Here is a 15,353-nt window from a genome sequence, read left to right on the forward strand (position 1 = left end):
CAGGTCAAGCATCACTTGCCATTTCATATATTTGAACTCAGCCAAAATACATGTCTACTGCACTGTACAAGAATAATAGGACCAGTGTTAGACTACTATAGATTCATCAATTTTTCCTCTTACACTCAGGTCACATGTGCTACCCACTCTCACCACACATTTAGTATTTTCCCAGCAAAACTCAGTATGGTACTGACAGAAAATACAGCCTGTTAAATTAACTATTCCACCTACAAACAACTCTGCCTGCCCTGCAACAAGCAGGCTAAAACCTTGAACTCAGCATGGGAGCCACTGCTTCAAATCCTGATTGCACCCACAGTCCAAGCAGTTCAAATACATAAAAGGCCACCAGCAGCCTGGTTAAACCTGCTGAACTTTTCCAGCCATCTGACATACTTGTTTTCCACTAATATACCTAATTTCTCTCAACTACAAGAGCCACATTCTGAGAACACAAGTTCCCTGCAAATTCACTTAAATTAGAAGTCACCAATTGTGGAGTGGTTTGGGTTGGAAGGGACCTTCAAACACCAGCTAGTTCACCGCCCCTGCCATAGGCAGGGACACCTTCCACTAGACCAGGTTGCTCAAAGTCTCATCCAACCCGACCTTGAACACTTCCAGGGACAGGGCATCCACAACTTCTCTGGGCCACCTCAGTGTCTCACCACCCTCACTGTAAAAAAATTTCTTCCTTACGTCCAATCTAAATCTACCCTCTTTCAGTTTTATCTCTCAGTGTCACCTGTTTTCCAGGAAACACCCTTATTCATCTTAAGTTACTCTTTCACCAAATACACACTTTGAGATACAGTTCTAAAAACTTCCTACTACTGAAGCACCTAAGAGCTGATCACAGCATACCTGGAAAAGCGTGCTCACAAAAATGCTTTTCTGCAAAGGGACAACATGAAACTCACACCATCTCAAACCTTCCTGATTTTCAAATCATACCTTATAAGCTTGGTTCACCTTTGTCTTGACAGTGCTAATGTCAGAAATGTCAATTCCATCTTAGGTGCTACAGATGTGATGTTGTTCACACACTTACTTGACTACTTTAGGGTTTTTTATACATCATCTTCCACTCATCAATGTGTCACTGGTACAGTTTCAGCTTTCAATGCTAGCTCATTTTGTCCTTAATTCATGTGTCACTCCTACTAAGCCAACAGGTATCTGTCTTCATCCAACCCTTCTTATCAAGACTGAGACAAGAAAATAAACATATACAGAAATACATGTCTGAAAAGATCCCAGGTTTTGCTGCATGAAGGATAAAACTAACAGACAAGGAAGAAAAAACTCACTTCAGCTATTTTCATATGTTCACTGAGCTGAGGTCTCAGCAGGGACACACTCCTTCCCAAACTTACTCATCCAAAGAAAGGAATCAAATTGAAATATAAAAAAGTGAATCAAGCAAATAAAAATATGCTCCCATTGCAGTAATGCCCAAATAAGAACCAATCTTGTTTCACCTCCAAATATAGTGTCAGTTAAGCCTGCTTTCATGTTTTTTCATCCAGTCCAAACAGGACTGAATAACTGCATTAAAAAGGTGACCTAGATGAGAAATACTATCAGTAGTCAACACCTAATTAAATTCCACTACCAGAAGTCATATTTTAAATGAGCAAGTTCCACTTGTTTTAATTAAACGCAGAACTGGTGCATAACGGAGCATAAAGAGCAGGAAACAGTTTTAACGTGAATACTTACACCTTAATTATTTCTTGAAAAGGCTTGTTAACTTTAGAGAAGACCAGAGCTGGTAGCAAAGATTAAATTCTGCTCTTTAAAAGCACACAGGGACAGACATTACCAGCTATCAAATCCACCCCCAAACTCTGACATACTAAAACAGCAGCAGACACCTGAACAGGCTTGGCGTATGGGTGGTACCCACACAAAGTATACTTCTGGAACTGAATTCATTGGGAACACAGAAAGTTAGTTGCCTTGAGCAAACTTGTCTAGCGTAGAAAAGTAGAAATTTGTCTTTGTGCAAAGAAGTCAAACCCAGGTTGCCCTCAGCTATAGTGGATATATTACAGAAACAGAGTACAATAAGTAAAAGAGCTGCTTGCTGTGTTGTATATTAGAAAACTTCACTGGCCGACACTACCTGAAGGCAGCACACTTCAGTTCTGAGCAGAAACATCTTCCTTGCAATCTCTTGGTTTTGAGTGTTCAAACAGCAAAGGCCACTCTATTTAGGACTGCTTAAATGGAAATACAGTCCAACAACGGATTGAAAAGTTCAGGAATGGAAGCCACAAGCAACAGGAGAAAAAACAGAGTCAGTACATCTGTTAAGCAAGGTTCATTCTATGTGTGCAACTACCATAGCTGAGATTACTAGCAGTGAAGATACACAAACACGCAAACAATCCTCACCCTCTAAGAAGGAAAGCAGAGCAATTATCTAATCCCCGAGACATAACTTTCAAGGATGCTCCAGTTGCAACACTCACCTTTACATACTGCTTCAGAAAACCTTTCCATATCACAGGTGTCTTTCCTCCCTCCCTGCTATGCAGCAGTCATCAGCTACATTCAGACAAGATACTCAGTAGATCCCTAAGCATCGCAAAACAACCCCTACACCCACCTACCTTAATTCCAACTGTTTCCATACAAAATGAGTTTCAAGATTTACATTTCCTCACTTAAAAAAAAAAACTGAAAAGGTCTGCTTTCTCTCTGTATGAGACAACAATTCAGTTTGCCCTCCAAGCACTGCAATCCTACACTTGTAGTTAATGTTTGGAGCATTCAAGGACTAGTGTAGACTGGAAGCCTGCACTTCCCTACAAACACAGAATGATCTTTCTATCATGAATGTACAGAGCAAAATCCAGAAACTTGCAAGGTACTGGGAGTGACACACACAATTACAAGCCTCACAATAAGAGCGTATGAAGACTGAACTAGAGTTTCATGCTCAAGTGGAATGGAAAAGAAGCCATAGCCACAGAAAGACATGGCTTTCAGATGAAACCTAGAAGGCTACAGGATATTCATACTGCCCGGAACTGAATACCCTTTCACGCACACTTTTCATTCATTACCTTTCCCCTGAGCGGCAAGTAGTTCTGCCAAAATTCCCTTATACCCTCAGTACTGCCTGGGTCTTACATGAGACTTCAACATAGTTTTCAAGGCACTTAACCAGCAGTAAAACTATCCCTGTTTTGCAGGTGTGGGGAACAGGGCACAAAGTTAAAACAGTTTGCCCACTCATCCAGCACAGCCAGCAACAAAGGCAGAACAGAACTTATATTTCCTAAATCTGAAATCCACAGCTAACCCAGGAATCTCACTGCATTCTCTCAAGTTTGGACCAGTATCTTTGTCTCCCCCCGCCCCATTTTCCCTATCAAATCACTCCTATTCAGCTTTTCATCTTACTGTAAAAGCCTTAAGGATGTTCTTCTGGATTGATAATAGCAAATTGGATTTAGTCCAAACTTTATTTCTAAGTTACTACTTCAAATTCATTTAGGTCTGCAATTGTTACACACTATATATCCAGTCTCGTTCAGCAGCATAAACTTTTTTCCTGCAAATTAGAAATTTCTTCAGCAGCTACAGTAATGAATACAACCCCTGAAACACTTAAAACATTGAATAACTAAACAAAACCAGCTCATTTTATGTGCAAAAGAAGCCTTCAGAGACGCACTAGCTTCATTTCCTCAGGACATTTTGACAGATCTGACTCAGCTTCAGTAATCTAGCCTTACTTCTATTTTATAACTAGACCAGAGTAGGTTGCTGGATGAGATTGCCCCACGACCATCCAACAGTCATACCCACAGCTTTTCCTCTCCAAACATCTTAACAGACTGGCAACAACATGGGACTGCTAACAGTACAGAGATGTATCTCAATGGACCATCATTACTAGGACAAACAAGAAAGATTTCTTTTTTTAAAAAAAGGAAAGTGGAAAGAGTATCAGATTTTCTCCCATGACCTGAGAATCAGTCCTAGCCTGCCTCTTTTATAACCCCTACATCTGATTCAATCCAGCTCACTTCAGCAAATAAATCCAGTGCTACCTAATGACAGAACAGGACTATTACATTTACATTCCTGCAGTAACGTCTAATTACAGAACTATGCCTTGAAGAAAGCTTGTAGTACAATGGACACACAACTTCTCTCTTTCTCTTCAAGTTGAGAGAGAAGGCCTTCACATTACTCAGTAGAAGCAATTTATCCGGAGTATAGCTAGATCCCTGCATTAAATACTGGTGTATGTCAAGCCTTCAACTCCTTGGGAGAAGGGAGAAAAGGCAGAGAGGTAGAAGGCAGAACTTTATCAGTCCAATATCATAACATATACAATATCATAACATATACAGAACAGCCCAAGAGACAGACATACCTTCAGAGCTGTTTACTACTTGCATATGCAATATGGAAGCTCATGTATGAAAAGGATGTCACGTCACACAGATGTGACAGGATTTTTTACAAGGGCACGTAATGATAGGACAAGGGGTAATGGTTTTAAACTGAAAGAGGGTAGATTTAGATTAGATATGAGGAAGAAGTTTGTCCTGGTTTCATCTGGGATGTAGTTAGCTGTCTTCCTAGTAGCTGGTACAGTGCTATGTTTTGAGTTCAGTATGTGAAGAATGTTGATAACACTGATGTTTTCAGTTGTTGCTCAGTAGTGTTTAGACTACAGTCAAGGATTTTTCAGCTTCTCATGCCCAGCCAGGGCACCTGACCCAAACTGGCCAACAGTGTATTCCATACCATGTGACGTCCCATCTAGTTTAGGAACTGGGAAGTGGGGGGGGGAGGGTTTTCGCCGCTTGGGGGACTGGCTGGGTGTCGGTCGGCGGGTGGTGAGCGATTGCCCTGTGCATCATTTGTACATTTCAATCCTTTTATTACTACTGTTGTCATTTTATTAGTGTTATCATTATCATTATTAGTTTCTTCTTTTCTGTTCTATTAAATCGTTCTTATCTCAACCCAGGAGTTTTACTTCTTTTCCTGATTTTCTCCCCCATCCCACTGGATGGGGGGGGAGTGAGTGAGCGGCTGCGTGGTGCTTAGTTGCTGGCTGGGGTTAAACCACGACAAAGTTCTTCACTGTGAGGGTGGTGAGGCACTGGAACAGGTTGCCCAGAGAAACTGAGGATGCTCAGTCCCTGGAATTGTTCAAGGCCAGGTTGGATGGGGCTTTGAGCCACCTGGTCCAGTGGAAGGTGTCCCTGCCCATGGCAGGGCAGTTGGAACTAGGTGATCTTTAAGGTCGCTTCCAACCCAAACCATTCTATGATTCTATGTGACAGCCATTCTGTCAACCAAATGTGTATTTCTAGAGTCCATCCCCAGCTCCAAAAGCAGCTTAAGACAACAGCCATTTATGCCACATTCAACTTCTTCACCTCTGTCTACCTTCATTTATCTTGCATCTCATAATACGCTGGTGGATTCTTTAAGCTGTACTTATTAAGGCTTTTCCAGTTGAAGATCTTCTTGCAGAAGAGATTACAGAACATAACAGTATTACATTTATGTCCACACTTGAATCTGCTAGTTTTCCCTTTGCATACAAATTAAGAAAAATTTAATAGTGTTAGTTAAAAGCAACAAGCTTTTTACTATCTTTACTTGAATTTTTCTTTGCAAAGAAATTACATTACTGAGCACTGGCATTCAGTGGTCTAGGAATACACTACAAGTTTTTTACCAGCTATCAAAAGATTTCAAGCCAAGTCAATAGAAATCACATATTAAACTCCCTTCTATAAACAAGAAGGAACCCTGTAACTGCAGATATTTTGAAAATTGCCCCCTGCTAAGACACTAATCAGAATCTAGCAATTGTTCTTCCACAGACAGTTCACTGGCTTAAAGGAACTGCATTTTGCATTTGTGCAAGCACAAGACTCCTTATCAGCTGTGGGAGTCCTGAAATGCATCTCCCTCACAACTTAGTCTGACAGTTCTTCAGATTAAAATGGTAACACAAATATTTGGCTGATTAAAACTTCATAAAGAATTTTTTACCCAAACATTTTCTTTAAAGTATTCCTCAGAATAGTATCTAGAAGATGATACTTCAAATAGTTCTATGCTTAGTTGTAAAAGTAATTGCCAGCACAGAGCACTGCCAGCCAATGACCACTTACAGAATTACGGCTTGATTAACATATCTAGGTCTATAAGGACTCCACCAGTCTCAGAGGCATGTAATATATAAATCTGCCCCCCCAAAACTTTATGGTTCATTACCCCCTCAGCTGCAAAGTTATTTTATACTACCATAATTTTTCCATCCACTTTTGATTGCAAAACTCTAACTCACACCCGGTTTAGGGGATACATTAACTTACTCATTCCCCCTCTTTCCAATAAAGAGCCTAAACATACTTTCTGAAAAGCACAATAAAAGCCATTTTTTTTTACACTGTTAGGAACACAGCAAGCAAAATGAAACTCAATAATCTTTCAGCTTTTTTTCTACCAAGAAGTCAAATACACTGGCAACAAACTGCTTGTGGTGACCTAATACTTAATTAAAAGATTAAGAACACGTTCTTTTCTCAGAGGGTATGCAGCATAAAGCTTTTCTACCCTTTTTTGCCACACACAATTTTATTCCAGATGACTAGTGGTGATTTCATTCATATAAACTCCTTTCCCTGCTACATGTGCCTCCTATATTTCTATTTCAATTTATTACACATTACTGTGCAAGGATACCACATGATGGTATTAGTCATTAGGGTGGATCCCAGTGTGGCTTTGGTGTATCAGAAAAGGAAATACATATGCTTTAACAACTACTTTGCAGTGTGTTTATAAACTAGGAATCTAGTTTTATTTTAGAGTTCAGAACTGATGAGGCATATCAAGTTAAACACATAAACACGTCTCTACCTAGATTAACTGGTTATACGCATACTCTTAGAAATCTAACCTCCCAAATTCAGGGAATAAATCTCACCAGTCATTTCAGTCACGGCTTCAGGTGCTGCTAACCTAGAGATGCCAAATGGTGCAAGCACAAACATTAGGAAAGGGCTTAAATCAAATCTTTCACATAATCTAGTAGATAGTTACCATGAATGCTGATCTCCAGCAACATAGACCAGATTAACTAGCAGCTCACAACTCTTTACTGTTAGTAGTTTCCATTATACCAACTACCAATAGCTAAATAGCTTAAGTATATTCATATTCAGACCATCTTCCAGCTGAAGAGCTGACTACTTCTTGGATAGGACTCATGTTCTTCTGATTTCCCCACTTAAAATATTACTCTGGTGTAAGAGTTTCTGACACAAAATGCAGCTGAGAAAACAGAAGCTCATAATTTCCATTTGAACTGGGTCAGTTAGAAACTGTAATACTACTAATGCAACATGGTATTTTGAACCAATCTGCCTTCCCTTCTAGAAAAGAAGATTTAAACCTAAGTCAGAGCAATGATATTTTGTTCCCCGTTTGATATACTTTTGCGTTTCCAGTACATTGCAAGCTTAAAGGGTTCTGAAAAGACTTTGTAGCCTTGAGGGAGAATCCCACCCCCCCAACCCAGTCTGGACATACAAGCTGTTCTTTCAAAATTTCCCAACCACAGGAAAGACAGTATTTCTTAACATCTAAGAAAATGCCTTCCCCATGTCAGCAAGGATTTGGAATAAATCTGATCATTCAAGAGAGGGAAAAACCCCAATGCTCAGTTTCTCTTGGAGACCTCAATACAAGACTACACTGACTGCAAAAGGTCATTAGGGACACAGAACATGAGCTTACTCAAACCAAGTCAGAGGGTCAAAGCATTAAGCAATGCACTTGCATACCAGAAAGGATTACCCACCTAAGTAGTTAACACACAAAAACTGTGAGCTCAGGCTTGTATCGATCAACTACAATCCCAGTGATTGATTGTAGAGTGGTACATGCTGTAAGATCAATAGCATTGCCTTCCTAGTTATCAGAGCAAGCAGATACAATACAGGGAAGAGAAATCAACCTCTGATATACCCTAGAAGACCTACTTTTTCAAACAAGAAAGCTATTTATAACTTGTAAACAACATTCTTTGCCTTTCCTTCAAACAATAGCTTTCAAAAACATCTTCCAGAGCTTTTCAACTAAAGCTCCACTAGACCTCCTTTACACTGACATTGATCTGAATTGCACTGATCAATTTTAAATAGAGAGTAATGCCTTGAGGTAGAGATCCTTGTAAAATGACAGCTGAAGCTCTGGAATTTATGACTGAAAAGACTGGGAGTGATTATGTTAGAAACAAAATGCCAGAGAAGGCTGAAGAGATGTTCTGTCTAGTAAGACTAAATTTCTCACAGATGAGGTTATTAAAATATTCAAGCCAGCACCAGCTGTAAAATACAGGAGCAGGCTGATGTCAAAAACTTATGATATAGGGACTGGACATTGACAACAATATTGCATGTCCTGAATTTTCAGTCCCTGGAGTTTGTGAAAGCAACATGAAACCATAAGTTTATACAATTAAAAAGGAAGAAGATGAGCAAGGTGATGCCTTCTGTGGCATTATGGCACTTTTGTCACCAGCACCAGCCAAAACAGCTCTGGCTGCCAGTGTGACAGAATTAGATGAGGTGGTCTGCTGGACGGGTCCAGAAACCTGACTCCTATTCTATTAGAGATTTTTGTCTCTAAGATAACAAGTACTGGGCACTGCAAAACACCATGTGAACAATGGAGATGGAGTTCTTCCACACGTTTTGGATGACAGTTCACCATTAAGATTTTTCTATCCATCAACATAAACTATACAGTAAGTCTCCCAGCTGATCAGTGTATTCTCTGTACTCATCAGTGTACTCTTAAAATATTCTGAAAATTGAAGTTCAGTTCATTAAAGAGAAACTAACATGTATTCATTCACCCATCTTACACCTGAGATTTCCTTGGTTTTGCCTTTGAAGTTCCAGGTACCTTTATTTCAGCTTACACTTGACTTATGCAGAGTGTGTGATCTTAGTAGAAGCAACTTCTTGCCTGACTCCTTTGTTCCACAGTGCACTCACAGGTAAAAAAACGCAAACTATCAAACTTGCAGGCCAGATCTAGCCAGTGAGACAAAAAAAGTGCAATCACTTTCAGTTTTGTTGAGACTAAACCCATGAGCTTGCAAAAGCTGTTTAAAGGCTGCATGTTTTCTCTCTCCCTACCCTTAGGATTAAGGTTTTGCCTAAAAGGTTTAAATCACCCAATTGCAGTGGTCATCTAAAGCATCACTGCCACTTTGGAATCACAGCTCTCCATGTACAGAAAACTGAAGTCATTAAGTGGCAGTACTACTGCAGTACTGCAACCTAACACCATCCTGCACATGGCCTTGCATAAATTGGTCCAATTCTGCTATGCTGCTACCACATATACCATCTCAGTCCCATTCCCTTCCCCATGGCTACTACCATGCTACACACATAGTTCTGTTCTGGAGAAAAGGAGAGGAGGCGGCCAAAACACTTTTTGTCCCTCTCCCCTGAAAAATGCTGTTGCAGAGCAGAGATCCCAGGTATGCAGGGTCTGCCCTAAGAAAGCAGCAGTTGCACAAGTGCCTGCACAGGGGCAGAAAGTCCCATGCTCCAAGGATGATAAGGGAAAGAAGGTGAGGAAGAGGTCTGGCTAATTGCAGTATCGCTTCTTCCTCTTTTTCCTTAACACCCTAGATCACAGTTGGAGTAAGATTCCCCTCAACAAGCTCCTACAAAAGCCTCTTAACCCCATAAGAGGCTGTGAGATGCAGTATGTCTTCTATCGGTAGCGTAGCCACTGAAGTTTCATCACCAGTCACAACTCAGTTGTTCCTTAATTTGACAATACTCGTCATTTAGGAACATCCACCTCAAAGTGCTTAAATTGGACACAAATGCATTTTTACTGAGTCCAGGGTGGCAGCTATATCAGTTGTCCAGCCAAGTGCTAGAGTCCATCTGTTTATTCTAATGAGACAGCATCAGTGTCGTAAGATTTCTGTAAGACTACTTTTTTTAACTTGTTTGGAATTTTTAAGTTATGTGGGGAATAAAAACACTTGATAAGGTGATTACTCATTTCCATCTATTGTAATTTCTTTTACTAATAAAAAAAACCCCAAAGCAATCCTAACTTTCCCTTTAAAATAACAGATTTTCAGCTATCAAAACTCAGGAAGACAGTTCTTGAATTACACTAAATAGCTTCATAAAACTGTTAAATGTTTTACTTCTAGTAAGCACTGAGCTAAACAGAACACAAAGCATTATCAGGAAGTTAGAAACTACAAAACTGAAGCGTTCCTACACCAGTGTGTACATCCATAGTATGTCTGCATCTCAAACGCAGCAGAAGATATGAACCTTCTCCCCATTCAAAAGCAGAACAGCTAACCAGAAAAGATCCAGGAATAGGTAATAAGCATAAACAGAGATGTGAAGGGCTACGACCCATAAAGTAAACAAGACTTTGGCTCTTCAGCCTACAAGCAGATGCAACCGAAGAGTGAATACAGTAGAAATCTAAAGCACAAGTGACTTTGTGAAGATGAGTACTATGGTTTTCACAACATAAGAGCCAGAAATGAAAAAATTACCTGAAGGCAGGCTTGACAAAAACCACACACACAACCCCCCAAACAAAAGCAGCCATTCCAGTTTTTCACAGAAGATTTAGTTACTATGGGGAGGAACTTACTTCCAAATATCACAGAAACTAGCAGTTTACTCAGATTTCAACAGCAATGAGCTCTTAGAAGGCAAGTTTATCAAGGGTTATTAAGCAGTACGGTATTCCCTTGACTTGGGCAGTGACCGAAGCTGCCAGAAAGCAGGAGAGCGTAGGGAAAGGAGCATCCCCCCCCTTGCCTAACCCCCCTTTGCTCCCCGGCTCCAGTCTAGGAGCAAGTGCCAGGACTCCGTCCCTCCGAGCTGACGATGCAGGTTCTCCCCTCCATTAAACGTTACCTCCAAAAGCGGTCTCGAGGCGCCGTGAAGGCGGAGCAATGCCGCACTCTCACGCAGGGCCCACAGGCTCGCTCCCCTCCGCGGCCGGGGGAGCGGCCCCCCAACCTGCGAGGCCCCCCCCCCACCCCGGGAGGCCAGCGGCCCCGCCGCCGCCGCCGCCCCTTCACATCGGCTGAACCAAGACAGAGGCTCGGAGCGTCCCCGGTCCCGGACGAGGAGAAGCGGCGGCGAAGTTTGGTGCCGGCGGCGGGGCGGAGGGCCCGGGAAGCAACCGGCTACACACCCCCCCCCCCCCCCCGCCCAGGCCCCGCTACGAGGAAGACCGGGCACCCCCAGCCCCTGCCCCTACCCTTCCCGGCCCGCCCGTTACCTGAGCGACGCCCCGCGGCCCCTGGCCAGCGGCTCCAGCTGTCCCCGCGGTCACCACCCACCGCCCGCCCCTAGGAAACCCGCACCGCGTCGCCACCTCCAGCCCCGCGGCCGGGCGGCGCCATCTTGTCTACCTGCCCTCCGCCTCGTCTTCGCTTCGCCTGGCCCGGCCTCGCCTCCCCGGCGACGCACTGGCGTCACGCCGCGAGGTCACCTGCCCCCGCCGGCCCAATCGGGACGTGCTGACGGTGACGTCACCCGGCGGGCGGAGGGGCGGGGCGAAGGCGGAGGAGTCCCGCCTCTTCCCGCGAGGGGCGGGGCGGAGGGGAAGGGAAGTGGCCCCCCCTCCGGCCCCGCCCCCTCTGCCCGTGCCAGCCGCCACCCCGGCCCGGGCCCTGCCCGGGGGCTGCTCCGGCACCTCCTGCCCCTCTCCCCGCCGGGCACAGCGACAAGCTCCCCCGGAGGCTGCATGGAGGAGGCGAACCGGGCCCTGGAGGCGGCATTTCTCCCCAAACGCCTCAGCCCCATCCCTCAGCGGCCGCCTCGACGCCTGCCCTCGTCCCCTCACGAGGGGCTGCGCGCCCACCCGGCGCGGCTGAGGGGGCGACCCCGCCGGGATGCACCGCAGCACTTTCCCCCCCCCCTCCCCGCCCCCGAGCAGCTTTGGCAGCGGGTTTTCAGCCTTCTGAGAGGGCCTTGGTCCGAAAGGGAAGGGTTTTGTCCAAAATGCCGGCGGCGGTTGCGTGTGTGAGAGAGGGATGTGTGCGTGTTGGGAGGGGGATTAATGGTGGTAAATCGCGCCTGAAAAAGGCCAAACTAGAATCACCCCTTTGGCTTTTAATCCTCAGGGGAAGCTAGAAAGCATGTGAGCTTCTTTTACAGTTTGGTTTTTTTTTCAGTTCGGCTTTTCACAGCACCCTTGTCTTTGAGGGTTGTTAGATGAAAACACAAAAAAATGGCACGAAAGAAGTGCCTTTGTTATCAGGAAAGCAGTTTGTTTACTAATTTCGTGTGACTTGAGGCACCAGAGGGTTTCAGGTGGTCCGGGGCTGGCTTTTTTTATGGTCTGCCTGCGCGTTACCCATTTCTGGCTTTTCTCCTCGTCCTTTTTGTTTTCTCTGCAAAATCCCTTGCAAAACGGCCACGGCTGGGCTTGGGTCGCTCTAATTTTTGCCTCTGAAAGTGGAAGAAAAACCACATATGAGCTACACGGACATAAGAAAAGCACGCATCCGTCCACATCGGTTTTAAAGCGGCATAATAAACCACGAATACTCCCCGCGCCCTTTAGTTCCCCGGCAGTGGAAGAGGTGTCCCTGGTGGAATGGAGCACCTCGACCTTCCACCAACCGCCTCGGCCCACAGGGCGCCCCCAGACCTTCCTCGTGGCTCGGAGAAGCCGGGTGATAAAGCCAAGCTGCCCGCCGAGTTTCCCTTGCTCACGAATAAACGAGGAAAGGAAAAAAAAAAAAAAAATTTAAAAGGGAAGAGCCGGCCCGCCCCTCTCCTGTCAGGAAAACCGAGGGGGAAAGGCGGCCAGCCCCCACGCGCCGCCGCTAGGGGGCGCCGCACCGCCCGCCAGGCGGGACCCCGCAAAGGGGGCGGGGCGGGGGCGGGGCGGGCCAGCTCGCCGCCACGCCTCCTCCGGTTACTAGGAAACGAGGCTGTCGGGAGGGGCGGGGGAGCCGCCGCAAAGATGCGACGCGACTGTCGTAAAAAAAAAAAAAAAAAAGCCAAAAAAACCCAACCACCAACCACCAACGGAAGGGAAAATGTCGTGAAGCGCGGCGGCGGGGCCTGCGGCGGAGAGAGTGATCGGGCCCGGCTCTCCGCACCTGGATGCCCCGTCCCCCGGCGGCCGCCTCCCCCTCCTGCTCCATGTGGGGCCCGGGCCGGGCTCTCGGCCTCTCCTCCTCCTCCTCTTCCTCCTCCTCCTCCTCCTCCTTCTTCTACTATGGCCCGGAAAACAGTTAGCAGGAAGCGGAAAGCGGCGGCAGGCGCCGCCGCGGGACCCGGGGGGCTCCAGGGGGAGCAGGTAGGCCGGGGCCGGGCGGGACGGGGTGGGGGGAGATTGGGAACGGGGCGGGGGGGGGGGGAAGCCCTTGTCTCCGGTGGGGCTGAACCTGCCGGTGCCCGGGGGGAAGGAGGGGTCACTCTGACCGGGGATTGCCGTGTCCGATGCCTGGTTGAAGCGGGGGGGGTCCTGGCCGGGTGTAATAAACTGGGGGGGGGGAGTAGTCCCGGTGGCGGGAGGGTGTCTCGGTGGGAAAGCAGGCGGCTTTCCCCGCTCCGTTCCCTGCCCCGCTGGAGCCGGGGGCTTTCCCGGGTTCCTGCCGCTCCCCCCCCCCCCAAACCCCCTGCCCGGTGCTACCCCCGAGCGATGCCGAGGGGCCGGAGGAGGCCGGTGAACGGCGCGGCCGGTAGCCGGCAGCCCCCGCGCCGCCCCCGCCGAGCTCCCGGCTGGGGGTCGGTCGGGGCTGCCCTCTCCTATTTGTTTCAAGCGCTTTTGGGCTTCCTCTGGTTTCTTTATAGAAGAGTCTGGCGTCTTAACGGCGCCGAGCCGGTGAGGACTGTTTTTAGCATCGTCGTGGTATTACATCTTTAGTAAAGACGTTTAATTTTACGTCGGTGAAGGCAGCGTCAGCACTTCCGAGTTAAATCTTGGTGTACGGTATTCCGTGGGTAGTTTGGAAGACTTTAGTGTTTTGCTGGTAATATCTTTGAATTTGGAGGAGTCATGTTTTAAGTTTGTTCCGTTTGCTTTATCTAATTTCTGTGTTTACTTTCCACAGTATGGATGGGATCACTCGGTTCACAAAAGGAAAAGACTGTCCCCGGTAAAAAGGTCTCTGGTGTACTACCTGAAAGGTAGAGAGGTCAGGACGCAGAATGAGTCCAGCTATCACCGCTTGTTGCATGGATACGCAGCCCAGCATCTTCCCAGTCTCCTGAAGGAGAGAGAATTTCATCTTGGAACCCTTAATAAAGTGTTTGCCTCCCAGTGGCTGAACCACCAGCAAGTGGTGTGTGGGACAAAATGCAACACAGTAAGTGCCACCTCTCTGTTTCTCTTCCCTCTGTTCTTCCTCTGTTCCACCCCCACCCTCAAACGATGCTTACTGTAATCAAAGTACGTAGACTGCCAGGGAAAATATTAGGGAGTAATTAAGAGCAGAGTCAAAATCATGCACAATTAATTTTGAATGTAGGTAATGCTTAATGATGACCCATTCTCATCTGAAAATATGGCACTGCACAGATGGCTGTGAACCAAGCGGGAGGCCTGTACCTTGTGCAGCATCTGTCTAATCTGTTCAGAGTGATTTATGTCTGTTTGCAGAATGGAGAGCAACAGTGGGGTTGGATCTTTTTTCCTGTCCTGCAAACAGAAAGTTAATGGTAATGAGTGGTGGTAGCGTTGCTAAATGGTAGCTATCATGCCTGGCAGAAGTTGCTAGTAAGACTCTGTTTTCGTTATGCTTGGTCTTCCATGGTTTGTTTTTATTTATGGTTCTGTGCTGATGATTTTGAAAAGTTGCTACAAAACTAAAACTGTGGTTAAACTCCAGATACTCGTCAGAGTAGCTTCAAATGTTCCAAGCTTAAAAAAAAATAATTTCAGATCTTTACGATTATCCTTTGCTTGTTGATGGCGTAATTTGTCACTCTAAACCTGTTTTCAGTGTTCAGATAACTTTTCTTGTTTATGTACCTTTTTATGCTTCAGCAAAAATTGAAACCTCTTCAGACTCATAAGTGATGCTTTGGGTTTGAAACATTATAGGGGAATATTAAAATGATGTCTTATGTGATTAATAAATGGAGGAGATCATACTTTTTAGGTACCACGCTCTCTGCTGGAGTTAGTAGCCCAACTTCAGTGGCTGAGGTTGCAATTTCACATATGAAGTTCTGATTGAGTTAGTGCAAAATCCCAAATTTGTTCTTTGCAAGTTGGTTAGTGCCACAGAAATGAATCGAGCATTGTAAGGAATGTATAGATCA

At 45.5% G+C, this 15,353-nt stretch overlaps 2 protein-coding genes across 3 annotated transcripts in view; one reads left to right on the forward strand and one right to left on the reverse strand.

Moving 5' to 3' along the window:
- UBAP1 (ubiquitin associated protein 1) overlaps positions 1-11,569 on the reverse strand; it is a 43,875-nt gene extending 32,306 nt beyond the window's left edge. The window contains exon 1 of one of the 2 annotated variants that reach the window (XM_069777741.1): positions 11,483-11,569. The gene's annotated coding sequence lies outside the window, so the exon portion shown is untranslated. Of the gene's footprint in view, positions 1-11,349 lie in introns of both variants that reach the window. The other variant, XM_069777742.1, reaches the window with a different exon arrangement.
- Positions 11,570-12,522: 953 nt separating this feature from the next.
- Positions 12,523-15,353, forward strand: part of DCAF12 (DDB1 and CUL4 associated factor 12) — a 35,794-nt gene continuing 32,963 nt past the window's right edge. The window contains exons 1-2 of the mRNA XM_069777769.1: positions 12,523-13,383; positions 14,141-14,395. Coding sequence (XP_069633870.1) covers positions 12,673-13,383; positions 14,141-14,395 — 966 coding nt within the window. The 5' untranslated portion in view covers positions 12,523-12,672. The remainder of the gene's footprint in view (positions 13,384-14,140; positions 14,396-15,353) is intronic.

Source organism: Haliaeetus albicilla (assembly GCF_947461875.1).
Source record: "Haliaeetus albicilla chromosome Z unlocalized genomic scaffold, bHalAlb1.1 SUPER_Z_unloc_1, whole genome shotgun sequence".
NCBI classification, from domain to species: domain Eukaryota; kingdom Metazoa; phylum Chordata; class Aves; order Accipitriformes; family Accipitridae; genus Haliaeetus; species Haliaeetus albicilla.